Source organism: Doryrhamphus excisus, chromosome 10, assembly GCF_030265055.1.
Source record: "Doryrhamphus excisus isolate RoL2022-K1 chromosome 10, RoL_Dexc_1.0, whole genome shotgun sequence".
In the NCBI taxonomy this organism is placed as follows: Eukaryota; Metazoa; Chordata; class Actinopteri; order Syngnathiformes; family Syngnathidae; genus Doryrhamphus; species Doryrhamphus excisus.
In genome coordinates, this window is record NC_080475.1 from 5,458,225 (window position 1) to 5,483,848 (window position 25,624).

Consider the following 25,624-nt stretch of genomic DNA (forward strand, 5'->3'; position numbering starts at 1 on the left):
TGGACAGCATTATTCTCCACTAGTGCCTTAACATCATTCTGTAGAACCTTGGTATCAATGCATAATGGTTTATTCTCTTCTGTAGGGTTTTACACATCCCTAAGAGCAGCACTCGAGATAGCATTATCCTCCAGTAGTGCCTTAATATGGTTCTGTAGAACCGTGATATGAATGCATAATGGTTTATTTTCTAATGTAGGGTTTTACACTTCCCTAAGAGCAGCACTCAAGATAGCATTATCCTCCAGTCGTGCCTTAATATCATTCTGTAGAACCTTGATATCATTGCATAATGCTCAGTTTTCTTCCATAAGGTTATTTTCTAATTCCTTAAGAGCTTTAAGGCTTGTAGTAACATCAAATTTTTGCTGTCGAGAATATCTGAAACTGATAATTTTACAACTGTCTTTCAGTCGAGGTGTCATCCCATCCTCCTTATCTGAAAGCCTGAGTGACCCTGTTTTTGATTTTGATTTTGGATTTCCATTGCCTGTATCATTTTATTTTTGTTTTGTTTATGTTTTTTTGTTTCAAGTTATTTCAGTGACCATTGTGTATTTTCATTCTTTCATGTCTGCAAGTAAGAATATATACTGTACATTACCCCTTGTACTTGAGCAGTGTCTGAGGTGAGCCTTGTGGTGAGCACTCCAACGCTGTTTCTTGGGTCGTCAAACCAACCAAGGTCCTGAAAGAAAAGTAAACACATTTCCAAGGAGTCCTTCAGGCTGACCCTAGATTCCTGATGTGAGGTATGCGTACATGACATTACATTAGCATTACATCACCATTAAAAAGGAGAGAGGAAGAAAAGTTTCAATATTGTGATTGTTGAGTTAAGTGATTGATTTGGGGCAGCACGACACCGTCATAATATGTGCACTTGGGACAGCAGTGTACACAGTGTACTTAGTGAAGTGTACTGACAGAATTATTCAATTTGAGACATGGAATCGGCCGCTTGATTGCCACACTGTGTCTCCTGAGAATTCGCTGTTCCATTTACCTGCCTCATCAAGGCCTTGAAGGATGCAAGTCTGAGTTTCATGGTCAGGATCTCTCCAGATTTACCCAAACAGAAACCCTGTGTAAAGTGACAAAGAGCAAGCAAACAAACGTAGTCGTGGGTGACAGAGTGTGCTGTGGGATTTTGGTCAAGGTGGCCTTATTGTGAATTTGCTTACCTGTAGGAACCTGGTGAAAAAAGATACAACTCCAAGCACTACAAACATGATGGAATGAATTGCTGTGGTTTGTTTGATAATCTCCTGATCAGGCTCAGCAAACACCTGAAAGATTAGAAAGATGAGAGTACTATGCTGTTTTTTTCCTAAAATATCTGTTTTGCCCCCAAAATCAAGTACCGTAATTTCTGGTTTATAAGTTGGTACTTTTTTCTTATTTTTTTTAATCTGCAGTTTATACAGCGGTGCGGCTAATTTATAACCATGGGGCATCTCCTTTACTTTAAAACTACTACTTAATTGTTCAAATACTATAAATCGGTGAGGAAACGGTAGCTCTTTCTTTGCCGGGAGCCACTCTCCACAAGCTTGTCAACTGAAAATCGCAGTTACTGTTACTCAATGTAACAGTCTGACTCACGGTGTAGAAATGCATGATGGGAAAAAGTTAAAATAGTTGTTTTTTTTATTTTAAACCAATGGTAATTGTCTTGTATATTTCTGCCTTTTGAGTGTTGAGTTGCTGTGTGATGATTCTAGCATTCTATCTAAACTGTGAGTCAGACTGCCATATTGAGTAATAAACTTTTCCGATGCGTTGATAAGATCGTTGTGAGCCTTCTCATCGCTCATGATTGGCTCCTGTCAAATAAAGAGCTGCCTGGTTCTTGCGGACTCGTGCTTGTCACAATATGCGGTTTATACTGTATATGTACAAATCTGTTTTTCTCTCTAAATTTAGTGGTTGTGACTTATACACCAGAAATTACGGTAATCCTGCTTGACAGTAGTTGTAACCTACAGCGATGAACTTGGCAACGATGAGAGAGTAGAGGGGATAGATGACTCCATTGATGCTGGCACAGATGAGACCCACCAGTATGTAAGGCCACTCATGAACGCTGAAGCGCATCACTTGGAGGAACGACGCAGGCAGGACTTTTTCGTACTACGGGAAGCAGAAGAAAAATCAACCATTTTTCTTTGTTGGTATAAAGCTAAAATCTGGAGTTAAACCGAAAACTGAATCTTCTCGGCAATCTCACCTCTGTCTTGTCTTTGGGATCCACTAGCTTTTCTTTCTCCTCTTTTTTTCCCTGTGAATCAGCAAAGGAAGAACCTCTTGTAGACTTCCTCCTGTAGGTGGTATGTTCAGAGAATTTGGATTGTGGGTTTTTATCATCTTGCACTTCATACTGCTGCTCCTCTTTCTCAAAGGTCTGCAAAAGGGAGATGAGAGGAAGACACAAGGTCGATTGCCATGAAAATATGAATATCAACTAAACGTTGCGTAACAATGTTACCTGCATTGTGACCAGATTATGGTAGACGCCTTCTTTTTCCATCAGCTGGCTGTGAGTCCCCAACTCCACGACCTCTCCATTCCTTAGGCCAGCGATAATGTCCGCCTTTTTGATCGTTGAGAGGCGATGGGCCACAATAATGGTGGTGCGACCCTGTCTGGCCTGCACAAAAAATAACATTTACTCAAGCTCAGTACATACTATACTTCATACTGTATACTTCAGGTCAAAGGAGTGCCCCAATATGTGCCTGAATGTATGTTTGTACCTTGTCCAGTGCCGCCTGTACAATAGTCTCACTCTCAGCATCCAGAGCAGATGTTGCTTCATCCAGCAGAAGGATTTTGGGGTTCCGGACTAGCGCCCGAGCAATTGCAATCCTCTGTTTTTGCCCTCCGCTCATCTGAGTCCCTCGTTCCCCAACCAGCGTTTCAAACTTCTGTTCAACGACAACAGTCCCATCATTGGTAAGTGGAAGACAAGTATGTAAGGGGACGGTATAAAATAGTGCTGTCAAGTGATTAATTATGATCTGTAATTAATTTAAATTAACAACTGATGCTTTATATAAAAGGCATACATCAGGAAGGTTGACGATGAAGTCGTAGGCGTTGGCCTCCTTGGCAGCTTGCTCTATATCCTGCTGCGTCACGTCAGGTCGGCCGTATCGGATGTTCTCTGCGATGGTGGTGGCAAAAAGGATGGGCTCTTGACTCACCACTCCGATCATCTCTCGCAGGTAGCGGACATTGAGAGAACGGATGTCGTGGTCGCCGATAGATATCTACAAAGAGTAAGACAAGAATTGTCGATGAATTGGTTTGCTCTACCATGTCTGTTTTTTGTGAATAATGTATTTTGTTGTTTGTTTACAAATAATCTGTACGTACAGATCCCTCCTGAGGGTCGTAGAACCTCTGCAACAGCTGGATGGTGGTGCTTTTTCCACAGCCACTGCTTCCTACCAAGGCCATGGTCTGTCCACTCTTCACGCTCAGGGACATGTTGTTCAAAACCTGGATGACGGTTATGCAAATGTAATATTTGTACAAGCCCATTTGTAAGGTAAGGTAAGGTAAGTTAAAAGTTAAAGTGTCAGTGAGGGGCTCACCTTGACGTCTGGCCTTGAGGGGTAGTTAAAGTGGATGTTCTTGAACTCTATGTTCCCACTGATGAAGTCAGGCTTGAAGCCGCTTTCCGAATAGCTGTCAATGCTCGGTTTCTGTAGAGTAAAATTTCAATTATCTCAAAAGGGCAGTGTTGTTTTGGCAATGTGACATACATACGTATGTGGAAAAAAACTATGGTTTGAATAAGAACAGATGCCAAATTCCTTACATTGTCAATGATCCTGTACACTGTATATGCAGCTCCTCGAGCACTGGCGAAGGCCTCGATCTGAGGTGAGATCTGCCCCAGCGCAAACACTCCAAGAAGCAAAGTGAATAAAACCTTAAAGCGCATGCATTATTGTTAGCTTCATACTTCTCTTCAAACCATTCCATTGAAGAATAGAGTTTCCACTCACTGCAATTATATTTCCGACGGTGTTCTCATTACTCAGAGCGAGCGTACTCCCATACCAGAAGGTCACGGCGTAACACAGGTACATCATCATGAAGGTGATGCCCACAGAGATGCTTGAACTTAGTGCCTTATTTATTCCCATTTCCTTTGCCGCCACCAAGTGTTTATGATACCTGTGACGACAACATTCAAACACAAAACTGAGTGGTTTGTCCAAAACAAGGCTGGTATTCGATATGGTCAAGCTATCCGTTGTTGCTACGGCATAATCAAACACGCGACTAGCCGGGCAGGATAATAGATTTTGCGTCATCAAATATATCAAAACAACAGCCAACCGTTTGTTGTTTCAGAAATGTCTTCAACATGAAAAAACGAAATTTATCTCCAATTAAAAGCTAGCTTTTTGTACTATTGCTTTCCTTTCCGCTCTGGAAAAATTGTGTGCAAATAGAAATTGTACCTTCACCTCGAGCTCACACAATCCATTGCGGCTCTGGTCCTGATCAAGTCCGGTTTGCCCCAAAGTGCCACACTCACACTGACTCCGATAGACGCAACGGCCAAGCAGGAAACCCACAACAGATTCTTTCCGTTTGGCCGTACGTCCGGAGCCGGAGCTAGTGTGAGCCAACAATGGGGACTTCGATCTTGCGGAATACTTCCGGCGGATTCAGTGTGAGCTCATAGTCAACCACGCAGCGTACAGCATCCTGCCCAAACCTGTCAATCTCCCTCTGCTGACCACTGAAGGCAAACACGGTCCTGATGGATGAAAGCACCTCCTTAGCCACGCCCCCTGCTTTGGCGTAGGCAGCCTGTTCTTTGGAAGTCAAGGATATCAGCACCTTGGCAGAGACACACAGTTAAGCCTTGCTTTCAAAATGGAGGCTGCACAAAGGAGAATCTTACTTTACTGAAAAGAGCTGCCGATAGTCCCAGCAGGGGACTGATGGCCAGGATGACCAGAGTCAGCTTCCATGCTATGCTCAAACCGATGATGAGGGATAAGATGACGGTGGAAAAGCACTTGCTCAGCATCCCCATTTTGTCTCCGATACCCTCGTAGATCTTAAAGACGTTACTGGCCATGCATATAAAAAATGATCGTGAATATGTCATTTAACATCGTCATATGCAGTTATTGTCAATAATCTTCACGCAAGATTGTGTTCTGTTAGTTAGATTCTGTACATAAAGTACTTTATTATTCTCCAAGAGATCCATCTATTTCTAATGTTAGGTTGCCGGTAGGATGGACATTTGACTTAATTTCCTTAATGGACCGAGGCAGGGGTTGCAAAACATCATTTTAAAACAACATCTTATAAACGTTTAAAAGTTTAAAAACAGCGGAATACAACAAATAGAAGTACAGTGTGTACTTGTGCCAACCTCTGCTAACTAGTAAGGTTATGATAGCATCGTCTTGGTTAAACCTCGCGACCTGACGCCAGAATGAATGACCAGTATCCCAACGTTTTGATTGGCTGTGAGATATGGAGGAAACTGTGGGGTACCAAAGAAGTTCGGAAGAGAAAAAGCGGAGTTAATCGAGTACTCTTGCTAGTACTGAAGATACATATACATAAATATCTGTGTAAATTAACCAGTTTGCTATCATAGATGTATTTATACGTTTTTTTCAACCCGACTGCTCGCTCCCAGAGCATGACATATTTATACGTATTTATGTATTTATACGTATACGTAAAAAACAGCTATGCAGCAACCGGAAAGTGAAAAGTACTGATGTGATAATGCATTTATTTTTCCTAATATTTTCCCGATTGTAGCGGAGAGCTAGGACAGTATGTGATTTAAGCAAATCCACAGGAGCACCTCGTCCACACAGCCCCACCCAGTCAGAAATCCAGACGCAATAGATCATTTAGGTTTTATGGGCTAGTTAGACCAACTGGACCCCACGCATGCAAACACTTTGGAGATTAAATTGTCTGTAAAAATGTCAGACTATAACCAAAAATGAGATTATTTGACTCACTCTGTAAGACAAGTGTTGAGCTCTCCTGTCTTGTTGACGTCAAACCATCCGATGTCCTGTCGCATGACACTGTGGAAAAAATGCTTGCGAATGCGTCGGACCTGCCGTGCAGCTGTCAAAGTCCAGAAGGAAAATTGAACGTATCCGGCCAACAGCACTATGGCTGCTCCGATAGAGAAGTAGATGGAGAGGCTGGAATGTAAGTTAAAAAAAAAAAACCCAAATGATCATCGGTGTCTCATTCAGTGATCAAGGGCAGCTTGGTCTTACAAGTTCATGTTGTCCTCAAATGTACTGTTGACGTTTCTGATGGTGGAATCTAAAAACATAAGCGATAACGTGAATCAGGTGGAATATTTTCCACTATTAAGTCTGTTTCCGTGTCTGTGAACTCACTGGTGTTTATGGTGTCGACGGTTGCTGTGGAGAGTATGAATTCATCCATTATGGCGCCAAACAGAACGCATATCACAGGCAACACAAGCCCATGGACCACGGACATCAAGGTCCCAAACGCCATCAGTAAAACATCTACGCCATCTGCAAATCTGAACTGTGTTCATTTGAAAGGGGAGGATAAAGTAAATGTTGAATATCGCGAGTGAGCGGTGGATTGTGGGAACTTACCAGTTCTATGGGACCAACCGAGGGAACCTTTGCCTTTTTATCCTTCTTCCTTTTACATTCGTCACCCTCGTTCTGGAGATCACTAAGTCATAAAAGAAATCATTTCGGAAATCTTTATTGTTTTGTACATTCTGATCTGATAGCTACATGTGAAAAGTAACAGAGCTGGTTATTATTATTATTATTATTTTTTACATTTTATTTGGGCAAATATGTGAAACATTACAGTGCATTTATTACACCTATAAGGTTACCTATAAGGTAACCTTATACAAAATATAACTTTCCATTATTTACATTTGTATTCAACTATTTGATCACAAGCCCAAAAGGAGTAGGCTGAAGCAAAAGCTTATAAATGCCGACCCCTTTTTGCAAGATATAATCATGTTCATTCCCCTGTTATTATTATCATTGTAATATTGTTATTGTTATTATCATTATTGTTATAATCTTTATCATTATTACCATTATTATTGTTATTATTATCATCATTATTTTAATCATCATTAATATTACCATTTTCATCATTATAGTTGTAACAATTTTTGGATTAAAAAAAAAATGTTTTTTAATTTTACAGACTTCATTGCTTCTTGTGGAGTGCTGTATCATTCCATCTGTTGTTTTCTGAAATCCGCAGTATTTGTGCGTTTATTGTCAATTTATTAGCCCACTTTTTCCCCCTAAGTGTAACATTTACGTATCATTTTCTGGATTGCATGTGTCTAATCTTGTGCATTAAAACGGAAATTCCAACACTCATTAAAAAAAACGATATAAATAAGAATAAGCCCAAAAAATCCACAAACATAAGGGTCCTGTCTAGAACAGGCACCTGGGCAACCCGTCCTCCGGCAGCCCAGTATGGTTCTCGGGACATAGAACGTCAACTCCTTAGTTGGGAAGGAGCCTGTGCTTGTGCCAAAGGTTTGAGACATTCCGACCAGATAGTTCGGTTCAGGTTTTGGAACCAAACTCCTCCGGCCCTCTGCCCGCCTCATTACCAGAACTTTCAATTGCTCTGCTCCCAAACTATGGAAGTCATTTGTAGGGCTGTACATATATTGTCTCTACAATACTGGATTGTCTTTAGATGAGACGATTAAAGAGAGAAGTAGTGAATTTCCAAAATGCACAGATTGTGTTGCGATCTGACAAATATGAAGTAACTTTGATCAAATATAGAATTACTACACAGCTGGGGTGTCTGAGGTAGTCCAAAAACTCTTCAGTGGCAAAGCTCTGGTGGTGGATGAGTTTTGGCCATGTCTTCAGCATTGCATAGGCGTTGCAAGCAAATGTACCTCTGACTGTGTAGACTAGGGTCCTGGTCACCTTTTTCATGCAGGGTGACGGGAGGGCATCACACTGCTCAGACTCCTTGTGAAAATCTTTTCCAGATTACCGGAGAGAAGGGTATGACCGTTCATCAAATCTCAGCTACAGGAGTTTTCCTCCTGGATGGGGAATATTGGATCAGGTCTACAGTCTTGCAAGGTTGCTGTAAGGTCTAGGCCCTAGAAACACATGTGGACTGGTTGAGCAAGATCCCCCAGACTCTAGGGATCTTTGTGTTCACTTTTAAAAGGCCTTAAGGGTTTGCTGAGGCAGTTTGCAGCTGAAGGGAAGTTGCTTTGTCACTTCTGACGTCAATGTGATTCAGACTTCATTTGAATGGCTGTAGATTGCTTGCACTTGGTAAATGCGGATCTACGTCTCCGGCAGTACTCGGGAGCGCTTGGGAGTGTGACCAATCACGTCAGAGTATCAATCGGTACCTAGAGGGCCGGGGGTGGAGTAAAGTAAACAGGCCGTTTGGGTCGGAAAACACTGCGTAAAGAGGTGTAGAATCTGGAAGATCTAGAAAGCTTTCTGTGTGGGTTAACGTGCGGAGCTGACCACAACTCAATGCAAAGCGCCAAACATTAGCATAATATGTCCTCTTTAAGTTTATAATTCTTACCATCCATTCTTACCAGCACTTTAAACATCCGACCGCATCAAATAACAACACTTAATTTTACAGGTTTTTTTTAATACTGAATAACGGGTGTATGAACAACAAAAATATTGACTATTAACATTTATTTCTTTCCTTTTTCTGTGCATTATAACACAAGAAAACTAGGTAATTTCAGCTAGCTTACAATGCTGTCATTGGAGATATACCTATTTTGACTATGAATCCCTCTAAAAAAACACTTGTTTGATATACAATACATAAAGTGATCATACACTGATGATAACATGTTGCAGTATTTTGATGATTTAAAACTCTACCGAAACATTGACTATTAACATATATTTCTTTCCTTTTTCTGTGCATTAAAACACAAGAAAACTAGTTAATTTCAGCTAGCTTACAATGCCGTCATTGGAGATATACCTATTTTGACTATGAAGCCCTCTAAGAAAAACGCTTGTTTGATATACATACATAAAATGATCATACACTGATGTTAACATGTAGTAGTTGAAGTATCTTGCTATATTTTGATGATTTAAAACTACTGAAACGTTGACTATTAACATATATTTCTTTTTCTGTGCATTAAAACACAAGAAAATTAGTTAATTTCAGCTAGCTTACAATGCTGTCATTGGAGATATACCTATTTTGACTATGAATCCCTCTAAAAAACCTCATTTGATATACATACATAAAATGATCATACACTGATGATAACATGTAATAGTTGAAGTATCTTGCTGTATTTTGATGATTTAAAACTACTGAAACATTGACTATTAACATATATTTATTTCCGTTTTCTCTGCATCATAACACAAGAAAACTAGTTAATTTCAGCTAGCTTACAATGCTGTCATTGGAGATATACCTATTTTGACTATGAATCCCTCTAAAAAAAACTTTTTTGATATACAATACATAAAGTGATCATACACTGATGATAGTTGCAGTATCTTTCCGTATTTTGATGATTTAAAACTACTGAAACATTGACTATTAACATTATTTTTTTCCTTTTTCTGTGCATTAAAGCACAAGAAAATAGTTAATTTCAGCTAGCTTACAATGCCGTCATTGGAGATATACCTATTTTGACTATGAATCCCTGTTACACTGATGATAACATGTAATAGTTGAAGTATCTTGCCGTATTTTGATGATTTAAAACAAAACCGAAACTTAATAGCTAATCGCTAGTTTAGCATGTATATCAAACAATGCAACATTTTTAGAGTTTTTTTTTTGAGGGCTCCATAGTCAAAATATTTGTATCCCAATGACGGCATTGTAAGCTGGCTGAAATTAACTAGTTGTTATGTTTCACATAAGGATTGTGAACGATGGGCAAAATTCCCAAAAAGTGTAGTTCCCTCCTTTAGTTCCCTCATTTTGATGGTTTAAGTATCTTTTCACATGCAGCCATTCAGACAATGATTATGGATATACTAAATAAGAATATTACCTTAAACATATTTCTTGCTGGCTCTTTTGCAGCTCATCTGTTTCAGCCATGTCTGCGTCTTGTCAGAGGAAGAAATCACTTTAATTCTGTCTGCTAAGCTAGCGATGTCCAAGGAGGCCCACCTTGACGGCTTGAGAATAAAAGCAGTAGAGAAATATGAATCTTTCTTGAGTGGTCCGGGGCTGTCATCCTTCCACACATATTTATTGTTTAAGATGGCTTGGAGACACAGGACACGCCCCCCCCCCCCCTCCCCTTCCTGACTTTACGTCAATTGACATAACAAAATGTTTTGCACTAAACTGTGTAAACACAGCAGTAGGATCGATTCAGGGGTTCTGGAGAGGATGATCAGTGCGGTTTTGGAGGGGTAGGATTTAATAAGATTTGCTTCTTCCTACTCCTTTTGGACATGTGGAACTGGGGACTGATTATGGGATGCATTCAATTGTAATCTGATGCAATAATACCATTACCGTTACCATTGGTCCAAGTCCTCGAGGTACTTGGGTGTTTGACCAAGCAGTCTACCTGTGTTCTGTGGGAGTGGAGAAGGCATTCGACCATGTTGCTCGAGGAATTCTTTGGGGAGTATTCTGGGGATATGGGGTTCCGGACCACCTTGTTCACCTTGTATCTTGTTTTAATGAAAGTCTTATGCACATGATCTGACAAATATGAAGTAACTTTGATCAAATATAGCTTTGTGTTTTGTTCCCCAGATGCCCGGTGTCAGAGTTTGGTTGGCATTGCCTGCAATAAGTCGGATCCTTTTCCACTGAGGGTTTGACTGTGAGATGCGGACTCTGTATCGGTCTGTTGTGGTGAGCCGAAAGACAAAGCTCTCAGTTTACCGGGTGATCCACGTTCTTACCCTGTGGACATGTTTAGTGACCAAAGTCTGGGAAGTCTGGGCTTCTCTGCTTAGGTTGTTGACCCCCGTGATCCAACCTCAGATAGGCGGTAGAAGATGGATGGATGGACGTTTATGTTGTAGCCGTCATGACAATTGATTGTGATTCCGTTTTTGTTTAGAGTGAAAAATCCCTGTGATTCTGTTACTAGTCTGACATTATTTCCTGAATGCGTAGCTGTCAACTTAGCCGTCAGGACTCTTACTGGTACAACATATGTGGTTAAGGTAGTTCTTAAGGGGTCTGGTCCGTGTCACTTTACACCAGTTCTGGACAAACTGAGACGCTTCAATCATATTTTCACTCCCCTTTGTCCTAAACACATTGTGATTGTTTATATTTGTAGAATACACGCTGAAGAAATAATACATTTGTACTGATATAGTATCACTGTAGCTTGCCTGAAGCGGAGGAAATGTATGAAGTGTGGCACAATAGCACTTCTTCCCCTACCAGCAAATAAAGGGACTGTTTGCAGCAGTTCCATGGCTGCCTGTAGGGCACGATGTGTCAGAACATCCTTACCTTATTTTCTGAGTTAGGTTATGTGCGGCCACTGCTGCTCAAATAGTACCCAGCATGCCTGAACACACTATATTGTATATACCCATCATTTCCATGAGCGATAGGCCATGCGAGGTCATTAAAAATATCATTCATTTTTGCAAATATCATTTTTAAAATAATTTTTATTATATAATATTTATTGCAAAAATATTTATAGGCCCAAGTAATAACCTATTGAGTGTTATTGACCTGTCACAATATTTTAGGAATTTTATACAGTTTATGATTGGAACGTAGCTCTCTGGTCATCATGCCAGTCTTGAATGCAGTTATGAAAATTATGAGAATTAATTCTGTCTTGTGTGTACACCACAGATGAAAAGTTTGAGCTTTCCTTTATCCCCCTGCTTTCATTTCAATCCTGAATCTTAATAATAATAATATTATTAATAGTAATAAATATTAGTAATAATAGTTATTATTAATGTTACTATTAAATTATTAATAATAAAAATATCATTATTAATATATGTATAATTAATATAAAATATTAATAATATATTTTAATGTCATATATTTTAATATATTATTACAGTAATTATTATATTATAAGTAATTATATATATTATTAATAATAACATTAAATTAATAATCATTATTGTTATTAATATAATATGTATAATTGATATTATATATTAACAATATATTTTAATGTCATATATTTTAATACATTATTACAATAATTATATATATAATAAATGATAAATATATATAATAATGATATATATAATAATATATTATAAGTGATTATATTATATATATTTGTATATTAATAATAATTATTATTATTAAGTTAAGTGCTCTGAGAACGCAGCATTTAGTCTATGTACTGTTTATAGGACAAAGGTGGGCCGCAGACATTTTTTTAGATTTTCAAGTGGGCCCTGAGTTGGTAACCTGGTTGGGGACCCCTGGTATTTTCTATACTTCACTGCTCTCCATTTTGTTGCATTTCACTGGTTTCAGTTTTGAGTTCATTTTGTACAGTACAGATAAATACATATGAAATTCTCAATAGTATTTCAAATTGGAGGGGAGCAACGGGAGCACTTCCTGCTTCCCGGGACTGCTTTGTAAATAGTTTAATGTTATGTCATTTGTCTGTCATTCCCCGCAGTATTAATTGTTGCCCTGTGGGTGTGTGTATATCTCTTAGTGGTAAGTCTGTTGTCTCGTGCTGGTCTCTGTCATCTTTGTGTGATCCTTATGTGGCCTCGGCTAAAGAATGTCACTAATTACTTATAGTACACTACTGATCAAAAAATGTTTAAACCGGTTGAAACGTGCAGAATTAAGACACAGGAGGGAGACAAACTTGCAATTTATTGCAAACGAGCCACAAGTAGCATATGTATTGGAAAATGGAAGAAACCTGCAGCTGTAATAACTGAAGTTTATCTGTCCTGTACTTCACCTACTTATGCCAGCATAGTCCGATTAATTTGTTACTTTTTGATATTTTAATGGCGTATCTGGTTAGTAACTAACATGTGATAGATTCCCTTTTTGGCTAGCAGCTGTTGATGTGTGCCTTGTTCTGCCACAACTCCTCCCTGAATGACAGCAATGCTGTCTGCGTTTTGGATGGTGGACAGACGGTGGGCGATGACGATACACGTCCTGCCCTGCCTCGCTTTGTCCAACGCCTCTTGAACCACCTGGAGAGGACAAAAGTCACACAAATGAGACGGGCAAATTGGAGGCATTCTAAAAGAGAAGGTAAAGACCCACCTTCTCGCTCTCGGCGTCGAGTGCAGACGTGGCCTCATCCAGAAGCAACAGTTTGGGGTTACGGAGGATGGCTCGGGCGATGGCTATTCGTTGTTTCTGACCACCTGACAGCTGGGTGCCCTTATCGCCCGCCTGGGTGTCATACTTCTGCTCAGGTAAAACACAGAGAGTAACATTAGCCTTTACCAAAATCCTAATAACATCCACAATCTTCAGTAAGCATTAATCAAGATTAGGACTCACCTTTGGTAGACTTTCAATGAAGCTATGGATGTTGGCGGCCTCGGCAGCCGCCTTGATCTCCTCCATGGTTACAGTGCGACTGTTGTCCCCGTAGGCGATGTTTTCAGCCAAGCTACAGTCAAACAGCACAGGCTCCTGGGACACAATACCTATATGGGATCTCATCGAGTGGACGTTCAGCTCTTTCACGCTCTTGGAATCCAACATCTGGAAGATCACAAAATTGCCAACTAAGCAATCGAGGACAAGTCTTCATAACTGAAGTATCCTGTCCAAGTTTCAAGGTAGGCCAACATACTTCAGATCAAACATCATGTACTAAGTTTTAATGACCTACTTAAGCAATACTTCAGGATGTTTCTAAGTCTTGGTAGTGCAGTACTCAGCGCAGTACTCATAAAAACAGTCGTATTTATCGTCTCACCACGGTCCCATGCATGGTGTCGTAGAACCTCTCCAGAAGTTGTATGACTGTGCTTTTACCACAGCCACTGCTTCCTACCAGGGCCAACGTCTCTCCCTTTCTCACCTCCAGATTCAGCCCTCGGAGGACGGGTACACTGGGGCGTGACGGGTAGCTAAACTTTACACCCTCAAATCGCACATTACCGTCAAATTGGTCCTGGAATTTCAAGCGGGAGACAGATATTGTGTTAAGACTGCAGGTCAGGACTTGCTCTCCAGTAAGGATTCTTACGGCTTACCAATGATTGTCCCGTCTGTGAGAGATTATCAATCGCAGGCTCTCTGTTCAGAAGCATCAGAATGTGAGCGGCGGCCAGTTTAGCCTTGGCGTAGTTTGGAGCGAAGGAATTATTCTCTCCAACGGCCATGGCGCCAAACACAATGGCTGTGACCACACTGACAGAAGAAATCACTTGAGTCGTCTAAGGATCTCTTTGTGACAATTTTATGCTAAGCTATCGATACGATGCATTGGCAACATTGGGATTAATGCAGTATCAAATCCTAAAACCTCATCCCAGACTAACAAGGACTCGGTACTCACAGAACAACTCCTTCAATATTCATTTGTTTATGGACAACAAGCCAAGCTCCAAAGCGGTAACAAACCGCGTAAGTAAAGTAGAGCACGCTTATGGTGAAAGAGAAGATCAAACCCTGGATATGGGCTTTTTTCTGGGAGTTTCTGCAGGGACACAAATAAGGATTCATCAAATGAATATGCATTTAGGATATTATTTAAGACGAGTGAGGAGGAATACTTGTATGGAATTTCGAGGTTCTTGTGGTACAAAGATTCAAACTTGGGCTCCCTGGTGAGAGACGCAACGGTACGGATATTTTCGATGGCTTCCGTAAAAATCTGCCGGGACACACAATCGATCAACTCATGACACTCGGAAAAGGATGGACTTGAACAGAACGATGGTCGCTCAATCCTCACCTTTCCAGCTTTCTCCAGCTCCTTTCTTTCCCCTGCGGCTTGCCCACTTAACAAACGGATTTTTATAGCTCCGCCCACTATCATGACGGGCACTATGATGAGTACGACCAGAGTCAGCTTCCAGCCGTACGTAAAGGCCAGAATCAGACAAGTTCCCAGGTTGGCAATATTCTGGATCATGGTGGCCAAACGTAGTCCAGTAACCTGAGTAGACATGGACGGGGGTAAAAGAACCTTACGTATTTTATATAACTGCAAACGGACAACAAGTACCAGGTACTAGTATTGTACTTTACATCTGTAAGTAAAGGAATCGATATTTCTTACCCCTTGGACTTGAGCAGTGTCTGAGGCCAGCCTTGTCGTTAGGATTCCAACACTGTGTCTCGGGTCATCAAACCAGCCGATGTCCTACAAGAGATCAAAACCGGTCCTCCAAGGTGATCAGGGACATTACATCAGAAAGCTGGCCAATCAGTAGCCATGTTTTTCTCTTTCCGAATGACCTTTCCCAAAACAATGGTATCCATAGAAAGGAATATTCCAATCTCTTGTCTACATGCGCCGCTATAATCAACCAGAATAGTCAATGGGGCATGCCCAGTAAAACGTAAACATCAACATCACGTGATACCGACTTCCCAGAGTTTTTCTTTCACTTGTTGGAATAACTCCGTTTTTCCTTCGTCCGGTCTTGAAATTTAGCTTGGATCAAAAACAAACTTTACTTCAGTACGAGGTGCATTATTAAAAAAAACAAACAAACAAAAAAAACCCTAAACTGTATAATGGAAAGCAGGAAGTGAACAAATGTAACAGTTATCTGATGCATGTTCAAGTGAAATAAAACCATTACCATTACTATACCCAGTGTACTTGTTCAAGTGTACTGACACAATTATTCAATTCGATACACGGCATCGGAAAACGAAACTTACGATGTCGTGTAGCGTTGATGTAGCGTTGCCACCTACCTGCCTCATCAAGGCCTTGAACGATGCAAGTCTCAGTTTCATGGTCAGGATCTCTCCAGACTTACCAAGACAGAAACCCTGTTTAAAACGACAGACACGCTAGGACATTGACATGATTGACATACTGTACATCACAGTGTGAACCTTTTTCACTGGTACCAAGGACATGTAGAGGTCATGGTGTGCATGATTATCCCGATTAACACCTAGCTAGTGCGTAGGTGTTAAGTGGGCCCCCAATTTGTTGTTTTGTAGTTGAAGTCTGCGAGTCTGCGTTCATGCTTACCTTTAGCAACAACGTGAAAAAAGATGCAAATCCAAGCACCATGAACATAATGGAAAGGAATTCAGTGTTTTTTCTGATAGTCTCGTGATCAGGCTCAGCAAACACCTGAAAGATTGGAAGACTGATTTATTTTCCGAAAATAAATGTTATTTAGTGGTGACCTACGCTGATAAACTTGGACACGATGACAGAGTAGATAGGATGGATTGTTCCATAGATGCTGGCAGAGATCAGACCCAGCAAAATGTAAGGCCACTCGGGAACGTTGTAACGCATCACTTTGAGGACCGACACTGGTGGTACGTTTTCACACTGGGGAACGCAGAAGCAAGATCTAAGTCAACCGCTTTTGTTGTTGGGGAATATTCTTGGCAATCCTACCTCCGTCTCATCTTTGGGATCCACCAGCTTTTCTTTCTCTTCTTTCTTTCCTTCCGAATCTGAAAAGGAAGAACCTCTTCTAGACTTCCTCCTATGAGGTTTAGGTTCAGATGAATTGTTGGATTGTGGGTTCTTATCTTGCTTGTCAGACTGCTGCTTGTCTTTCTCAAAGGTCTACAAAATGGAGGTGAAAGGAGAAGACAAGATTGATTGTTCTGTAAATATAAAAATTGCCCAAATATTTTATGAAACGGCTGCACAGCGGTCAAAAAGTACTGGATACGGAAAAAGTGGAATAATAATAATAATAATAACAATAATAAGTTAATAATAATAATAATAAGGTTACACGGTGGTCGAGTGGTTAGCGTGCAGACCTCACAGCTAGTAGACCCGAGTTCAATCCCACCCTCTGCCATCTCTGTCTGGAGTTTCCCTTGTTCTCCGGGTACTCCGGTTTCCTCCCACGTTCCAAAAACATGCTAGGTTAATTAGCGACTCCAAATTGTCCATAGGTATGAATGTGAGTGTGAATGGTTGTTTGTCTATATGTGCCCTGTGATTGGCTGGCCACCAGTCTGAAGACAGCTGGGATAGGCTCCAGCACCCCCCGCGACCCTCGTGAGGATAAAATGAATGAATGTTGTGAGAAAGTGTATGGTCTTAGAAATGTGACTAAAGTCGAGAACCGCCAAACCCCCCCCCCCCCCCCCCCCCCCCCCCCAGACTCTTTCAGGCTCAAGCATACCCCCCGTGACCCGAGTGAGGATAAGCGGCTTAAGTGATGGAAGGATGGACCCACCAGATTGACAGCTAGCTACCTCGTCCATCATTGAACTTGGAACAGAGTAAGTGCATTTATGGTAAATATATAATAGATGTAATGACTACAATCATATATACAGGATGTGGTCTACAAGTCCATAAACATCTGACCTGTTAAAGTTTAGTAACATTTGAGTTAAGCTTCTTATACGACCGATAGCGTCTTAGTTTTCCTGATTTATCCGCATTTTGTACGGAAAACGTCATTGTTGGAGTTGGAGATGGCGGCTAGTTCGGTTCAGGTAATGTCCGCCACGGTTAGCTCACACTGACGATCGAACAGATGGACAGCTGTCAATCAGGTGATGAGAAGAAGTCAGGGGGCATCCAAATTGCCCAAAGTCTGTGCTCATACAACCACAGAATTGGACATCCACGAATGGAACTATCCGTGGAGCGTATTCTACCCATGTGTGAATCCTAACAATCTGCTTGTAGAATTTTTTTTTCAAACGTTACCTGCATAGTGACCAGATTGTGGTAAAGCCCGTGTTTTTCCATCAGTTGGCTATGAGTCCCCAACTCCACGACCTCTCCGTTCTCTATGCCGGCGATGATGTCAGCGTTTATGATAGTTGAGAGACGATGGGCCACAATGATGGTGGTACGACCCAGTCTGGCCTGCACAGAAAATCTAATTTTCTCAAACTATACTTCATACTGTGTACTTGAGGTCTAAGGAATGCCCCAATATGTGCCTGAATGTATGTTTGTACCTTGTCCAGTGCCGCCTGTACAATAGTCTCACTCTCAGCATCCAGAGCAGATGTTGCTTCATCTAGCAGAAGGATTTTGGGGTTCCGGACTAGCACCCGAGCAATTGCAATCCTCTGTTTTTGCCCTCCGCTCATCTGAGTCCCTCGTTCCCCGACCAGCGTCTCAAACTTCTGCTCAGGGATAACAACAGTCACATGATTGGAACGTATGATGGCAAGTAAGTAAGTAAATATAAAAGTCATACATCAGGAAGGTTGATGATGAAGTCGTAGGCGTTGGCCTCCTTGGCAGCTTGCTCTATCTCCTGCTGCGTCACGTCAAGTCGGCCGTATCGGATGTTCTCTGCGATGGTGGTGGCAAAAAGGATGGGCTCTTGACTCACCACTCCGATCATCTCTCGCAGGTAGCGGATATTCAGAGAACGGATGTCGTGGTCGCCGATAGATATCTACCAAAAGGAAGACATTTTTTTTTTATGTTGACATTTGGTGATGGATTGGTTTGCTTTGCCATATCGCTGTAGTGTCGACTGAGGGGGTATACTATGAAAACGTAGATATTTTTTTTTTATGTTGACATTTGGTGATGGATTGGTTTGCTTTGCCATGTCGCTGTAGTGTCGACTGAGGGGGTATACTATGAAAACGGCTCAACAAAACCAGGTTTTGTGGTCATAATGCAAAAGCTACTTTCCCTAAACAGAATTCACCGGTACCTGCGACGGTGGTTTTCAACTTACTTTGTCAAGTCCGGTTCTGAGCTACAAAGAGTAAGACAAAGTATGTGAGCTTTGGAGAAGACTTTTTAATATTTCTTATGTTGGACTGGTTTGACCTGCGGTGTACGTATGTAGATCTATTGTGGCTAGATCTAGACTATCCGGTCTTTTTTTTTTTTGCATAAAGCTTTATAAATATGTACATACAGATCCCTCCTGAGGATCGTAGAACCTCTGCAACAGCTGGATGCTGGTGCTTTTTCCACAGCCACTGCTTCCTACCAAGGCCATGGTCTGTCCACTCTTCACGCTCAGGGACATGTTGTTTAATACCTGGAGGAGAGTTATGCAAATGTGAATATATATACACTGTACATACGTGAGTCTATTTATAAAATAATTGTTAGAAAGCCTTTCCTTGACGTCTGGCCTTGAGGGGTATTTAAAGTGGATGTTCTTGAACTCTATGTTCCCATTGATGAAGTCAGGCTGGAGGCCACTTTCCGAATAGCTGTCGATGCTGGGTTTCTGGAAAGTAAAATGTTTCTCTTAAAGGGAAATCGCACCAGGCTGCAATGTCGCAGTTACAGCAGTGATTTTCAACCACTGTGCCGCGGCACACTAGTGTACCTTGAGAAACCGTCAGGTGTGCCGTGAGGAATTATCCAATATCACTTTTTTTATAATTAACATTTATTAATCATCATTTGCAAATATTATGTCAATAGTATACATGGACCCAAATATTCCAATTCACTTTGGTTTATTTGCTCAAACGGAAAGAATTGAACAGGGATGGAATATTCCTTTTGCGATCCGATTGAGGTATCTTGTACCCGCTCAAACGGAAAGCTGTCAGACTATATATAAATATATATCTATATAAAACATGCCCTGAGTTTAATTATAAAATATTAGCAAGATTGAATTTGATCTTTTCCCTGTTTAAATTTATCCCGGGTACGTTCTTTTAGGGCATGCTCAGATATGACGTAACACGCAGATCCAGACGTTCTTCAGTTTTAAAAAACGGAGGCCAGCAATCGGCACTGGACTAAGCAAAGTTTGTTTTTGATTCAAACTAAATTTCAAGACCGGGCAGACGAAAAACTGGCAATACGGAGTTATTCCAACAAGTGAAAGAAAAACTTTGGGAAGACGGTACCACGTGATGTTGATGTTTACGTTTTACTGGGCATGCCCCATTGACTATTCTGTTTGATTTTCACGGCGCATGTAGACAAGAGATTGGAATATTCTTTTCTATGGATACCATTGTTTCCCGAAAGGTCATTCGGAAAGAGAAAAACTGGTCATGTAAAAACTTGTCTACTGTCGAGTGTCTGTGGTGTAAAGACTGGCAGAAATATTATATTGGTCCGTGTGGCAACACCTACCTTGTTCCTCCGATAGACTTATTGATGCACGTGTGAGGTCATGGTGACATTTTGTAACATTTTTGGTTAGATTTGGTAAGATTTTTCCAATGCAAAAAAACGTGCCGTGGCTCAAAAATGGTTGAAAAACACTCAGTTACAGGAAGTAAATGTTGGATGAAGTTGACATGAGAGAATGTCGAATTCCTTACGTTGTCGATGATGCTGTACACCGTATACGCGGCTCCTCGAGCAACGTCGAAGGCCTCGATGTTTGGTGCGGTCTGGCCCAACGCAAACACTCCAAGAAGCAAAGCAAATAAAACCTTAAACCACATGCGTTATTGTTAGCGTCAAACTTCTATTCAAACCATTTAGTTTCAGTGGAGTAAACCGTCGCTGTTTTTACTCACTGCAAGTACAGTTCCCATCGTGTACTCGTTACTCAGAACACGCGTACTCCCATACCAGAAGGCCAGGGCGTAAGACAGGTAGATCATCATGAAGGAGAAAGCCAAAGATATGCTTGAACTTAATGCCTTCTTCATTCCCATTTTCCTAGCCTCCTCCAAGTTGCTGTGATACCTTCAAGGACAACAAACAAATCCAAAATAGCATGAAAGTAGGATTCACATATCCAACTCAAAAACAGAGCGTCTGGGTTTAACTGGTCGCACAAAGCCCAATCCAGGATGAGAACACATGGATTAACACGAAGGGGTCGGCAACCCGGGACTCCATGAAGATTTTTGAAAAATGTTTAAAAATGGAAAAAGATGGGGGAGGGAAATAAAATTTTTGTTTTAATATGTTTTCTGCAGGAGGACAAACATTCATCTTACACGCCCGATGTTGAGAAGCTGACCAGTCATGTCCGAAAACAAAAGTCACATTAAACAGGTAATAACTGTTTTTATGACGTGATTTCTGATTTTCGTCAGAATATATTTGGAATGACATTTAGGGATATTATTGTGTTTTGTTGCTCGGGTCCGAGGATAGCTAAGTTGGTTGCGTCAGCAGCTGCGTTTTACCCTTGCGCTGACTTGCTTATTTAAATTATTTAAATTATTTGGGCAATTTACTGTTCACGCTGCACTTTACATTATGTTGTTCATATTTGGTGTCTATTCTATCTATTTATTCTCCACATAATTATTATTTATTATTACTTATCTTCTTTTGTGTCTGTTATTATATGGGAGCCAGGCAACGACATTTCGTTGGCAATTTCACTACTGTGTTTTTGTGCAATGACAATAAAGGGAGTCTATCTATCTATCTATCTATCTATCTATCTATCTATCTATCTATCTATCTATCTATCTATCTATCTATCTATCTATCTATCTATCTATCTATCTATCTATCTATCTATCTATCTATTTACACGGAAATCAAACTTAAACTATTAATTCCAAATCCATTTTTTTGTTGTTTTTTCTAATCCTCAAAATAAAATTTCTTTATTGCATCAAAGCAATGAAACATAATTTATTAATATTGTAATAAAGTTAAACTTGAGGCGGCATCATACAACAGAGTAGTCACGTGGTGCGTCATTCCCTACAGGAGGCGCTGCAGGGAAAATAAACATTTAATTATGAATGCTAATTATGTATTTGTAGCCAACTTAGTCATTTTAATAGTAGGCTAATATAGCTAATATAGATTCATACAGCATGTGTTGCCTTCATTATAAGGCTTTTTTTAAGACATATTTGTTTTTTTTTGGTCCAATATGGCTCTTTCAACATTTTGGGTTGCCGACCCCTGGATTCAGTAAGTTTACCCAGCTTCCTTAAAGGGGACCGATTATGCTCATTTTCCCGGCCTTTTTTAATTGAGAGTAGAGCAGCTACACACAATAACCAGCACAGGAAGCTTTCTAGATCTTCCAGAACCTGCACCTATTCCAGCTGTATTTTCTTGGATTTCCAAAATGGTCAGTTTTAATTTATCACACCCACGGCCTGGCTCCGGGCATGCCCACTCCGCTGTGATTGGTTGATTAACTTGTACAGCTAACAGTATTTCTCCAACTTTTCATGTTCCTACTTCCAGATGTTGGAGTACTACATCTATTCCCCCCAGTGCCTACTTAGTTTGAGGGTGCCTTTCTCATCATCATGAGGACTGTTTGACCGTGGGTTAGGAATTCCTTGTTCTTGTCCTTTTCCCAGTCGCTCTGTTCTGGCCAGAGTGTCCTGTCAACCGTGAATCTTGTGGATCCAGGCGACGCCCGAGACGGTATGACTCTGGTGGAAAGGGTCTTCACATAAATACGGTATTATAAACTGGTTAAGTACTTCAACATTTCTCAACCGATTCTAAATATTGCTCAGCTCATTCAGGACAATTGACACCTTCCCAAAAAAAAATCCCTACATTTTTCTCTAATTCCACATTTTCCATGATTCCTTTTGAAAATGGATGGGCAATTTTTTCCAAGTTCTACATTTTTCCCTGGAGTCAAACCATCCTGACATTAACACATTCAGCTCATTGAGGAAATCCAGAGTATTTATTTTCAACATACCAAAAAAAACTGGTTTTGCCAGATTTTTACATCTTCCAATGCACCAATTCCATTTATTCTTCCACAACTTCCACATTTGCCGAGTTATTGAAACCATTCCAGCTGTGGATCGACTTACATAATACAACATCCGGCACGTACCTGTCAATCTCCCTCTGCTGACCACTGAAGGCAAACACGGTCCTGATGGAAGAAAGCACGTCCTCTGCCACGGCCCCGGCTTTGGCGTAGGCGGCCTGTTCTTTGGAAGTGAAGGACGTCAGCACCTTGGCAGAAACACGCAATGAAGCCGAGTAGGAAGACGCTTGTTTTCCAGGTGGAGCCAGGCCAGGTTGGAAAAAGAAGAAGCTTACTTTACTGAAAAAAGCAGCTGACAGACCCAGCAAGGGACTGATGGCCAGGATGACCAGAGTCAGCTTCCATCCTTTGCTGAAACTGATGATGAGGGATAAGATGAAGGTGGAAAAGGACTGGCTCAGCATCCCCAGTTTGTCTCCAATACCTTCTTGGATCTTATAGATGTCGCTGTACATGCACAAAATGGCCATGAATTGCAAGTTTGGAACAACAATCTCTAACAGGTACGTTAAACATGGAGCAGGTCTAGAACCAAAACAACCTACTGAACCTGACACATGCCAGCACTTTGGGGATGGAAACCAAGAAAAATTCCCAATTTATCTAACTGGACCAGTTCCGCACAATGTCGTTGTTCTTTGTCCTTCTCTAATTTTGGCCATTTTTGGAAGTCATTACTTGTATCTGCTTGTCTTTTAAAGGAAGTGAATGACAGGAAGTGGACAGGAGCGTGTCGATTACAGGCTACTCACTCTGTGAGACGAGTGTTGAGCTCTCCCGTTTTGTTGACATCAAACCAGCCGACGTCCTGCCGCATGATGCTTTGGAAAAAACGCTCGCGGATGCGTCTGACCTGCCGCCCGGCTGCCAAACTCCAGAAGGCAACCTGCATGTAGGCGGTCACCAGCACCACGATCGCTCCGATGGTGTAGTCGATGGAGATGCTGGATGCAATGTGAAAAAAAAAAAAAACCCCAAAATGATCAAAGGTGAGTCAGTCAGTGTAAAAGGATCTTGGTCTTACACGTCTATGTCCGCCTCGAAGGTGCTGTTCATAATTCTGATGGAGGAATCTAAAACCACAAAAGATAAGGTTATAATATTCGCCAACTTTATGCCCATCATCAACAAACTGACCTGTATACAAATCAAGGTACCACAACATTTTTTGTAGTAGCTAAAAGAACTATTAGAGCTATTAAAAAATACGTTAAAAATACGCACGGTTAAAAAATACAATAGGAAACCAATCTGTATGACAGGCAAACAAGAACAAGCCACCATGTAATACATTAAAACAGACCGGAATCACAAAATCCAAAGAAATACAGCTGAATAGGTGCAGATTCTGGAAGATCAAAAAACCTTTACGTGCCATCCTGAACGCTCGGGCGACAGTCTGGGCTTTTGGCCAGGTGGCCAGCGCTCCCAACGCCCATTCCGGAGGTCTTGTTTTTTTAGCCTTATGCATTATTTTAACAGTTTGAAGATGAACTATATCGGCAAGTTGAAGTATTTGTGATTTTAGAAATAAGGAGTTATTATGTTAGTATGTGCAAACTTTTTGACTCGCGGGCCGCATTGATATAACAAAATTTCCGGGGGGGGCAGACTATATATTTTACACGTAACAGTCCACCTGGTATTATTGTATCTGTAAAATTGTCACGCAATCTGCTATTATTATTTATTATTTTATATTTATATTTAAGTATTTTAAAAATAATAAAATATTATAATAATTAAAATAAAATTAAAATAATAATTATTATATTATTATTATGTAAAATATGCAAATATAACAATATTATTATATATAATTAATATAATAATTAGCATTAATATAATAAATCTAATAATCATAATAGTTATAATAATAATATAATTATTATTTTAATTTTTATTATTATTATGTGCTTGTGTCTCTTTTTTCAGGAGCACTTTGTAAACAACAGACCATGTCAAACAACGAAATTGATACAACCATCAAAAGGTTGGCTCAGGCCATGATGCCAGGTTGTATGTTGAGTTTAAATGAAATACTTTGGAAAGATTGGGCGGGCCGTATTCAAACACTTGGCGGGCCGGATGTGGCCCCCGGGCCGTAGTTTGCCCACCCATGTGCTAGCTAGATTGTAAAATATATTTGTTAGCACTTCTGTCAACTCACTGCCGCTGATGATGTCGGTTGCCGCAGAGTAGAGTATGAATCGGTCTGCCATGTCGCCAAACACAAGGCACATTATAGGCAACACAGACCCATGAGCCATGGACATCAAGGTCCCCAAGACCATGAGTGCAACATCTACGCCATCTGCAAACCTCACCTGTGTTCATTTGACGAGGAAAAAAAAACAAAACAAATGTTGAATATTATTTGCAAGCAGTGGATTTTGAGACTGGGAACGTACCAGTTCAGCGGGGCCAACGATGGGCACCTTTTCTTTTTGGTCTTTCTTCTTTTTACCATTCCGGAGATCACTGGTTTAAATATGAAATCATGCCTGAAATCTATTTGTTTTCCTTCTTTGAAATAATATGAAAAGCTGCACAACTGGTTCATGGATAACTCATAAATAAGGACATTACCTTAAACAAATGTCCTGTTGGTTCTTTCGCAGGTCCTCCGTTTCAGCCATAACTGGGTCTGGTCAGAAGCTGATGGTCCAAATTTAGATTTCATATATACATTCTTTATAATGTATATTAATTAGTAGTCCTGGAGCACAACCGAGGAGTCACACCTGACCACCTGAGGGTAAAGTAAAAGAGAAAAATTAATA

At 40.6% G+C, this 25,624-nt stretch overlaps 2 protein-coding genes across 3 annotated transcripts in view; both read right to left on the bottom strand.

The window, feature by feature from the left end:
• Positions 1-25,624, bottom strand: part of LOC131136600 (ATP-dependent translocase ABCB1-like) — a 110,388-nt gene that overhangs the window by 22,631 nt on the left and 62,133 nt on the right. The window contains exons 25-28 of one of the 2 annotated variants that reach the window (XM_058083653.1): positions 13,964-14,161; positions 13,540-13,746; positions 13,297-13,443; positions 12,988-13,223 (exon numbers count right to left, since the gene is read on the bottom strand). The exons of the other annotated variant lie outside the window; for it this stretch is intronic. Coding sequence (XP_057939636.1) covers positions 13,026-13,223; positions 13,297-13,443; positions 13,540-13,746; positions 13,964-14,161 — 750 coding nt within the window. The 3' untranslated portion in view covers positions 12,988-13,025. Of the gene's footprint in view, positions 1-12,987; positions 13,224-13,296; positions 13,444-13,539; positions 13,747-13,963; positions 14,162-25,624 lie in introns of those variants that run through there. 2 annotated transcript variants of the gene reach the window in all.
• Positions 14,937-25,063, bottom strand: LOC131137642 (ATP-dependent translocase ABCB1-like). Its single transcript, XM_058085820.1, has 19 exons — positions 25,012-25,063; positions 23,866-23,914; positions 23,594-23,785; positions 23,117-23,288; positions 22,905-23,029; positions 20,638-20,809; positions 20,437-20,550; positions 19,268-19,376; positions 19,056-19,183; positions 18,375-18,578; positions 18,130-18,300; positions 17,873-18,034; positions 16,589-16,762; positions 16,373-16,519; positions 16,208-16,312; positions 15,922-15,999; positions 15,275-15,358; positions 15,035-15,151; positions 14,937-14,993 (listed from the first exon to the last, which is right to left on the bottom strand). Exons 1-19 carry the CDS (start codon positions 25,061-25,063, stop codon positions 14,937-14,939), a joined length of 2,412 nt encoding a protein of 803 aa, XP_057941803.1.

Bases quoted from the DNA above. Each gene is read 5' to 3' on its own strand.
- LOC131137642 (XM_058085820.1), bottom strand. From the start codon at position 25,063: ATGGCAGACCGATTCATACTCTACTCTGCGGCAACCGACATCATCAGC. The intron at 23,786-23,865 runs GTAAGACCAAGA...CATTGCATCCAG, and splicing joins TTCGAGGCGGACATAGACGT to CATCTCCATCGACTACACCA. The intron at 20,551-20,637 runs GTGAGTAAAAAC...ATGTGGTTTAAG, and splicing joins CGATGGGAACTGTACTTGCA to GTTTTATTTGCTTTGCTTCT.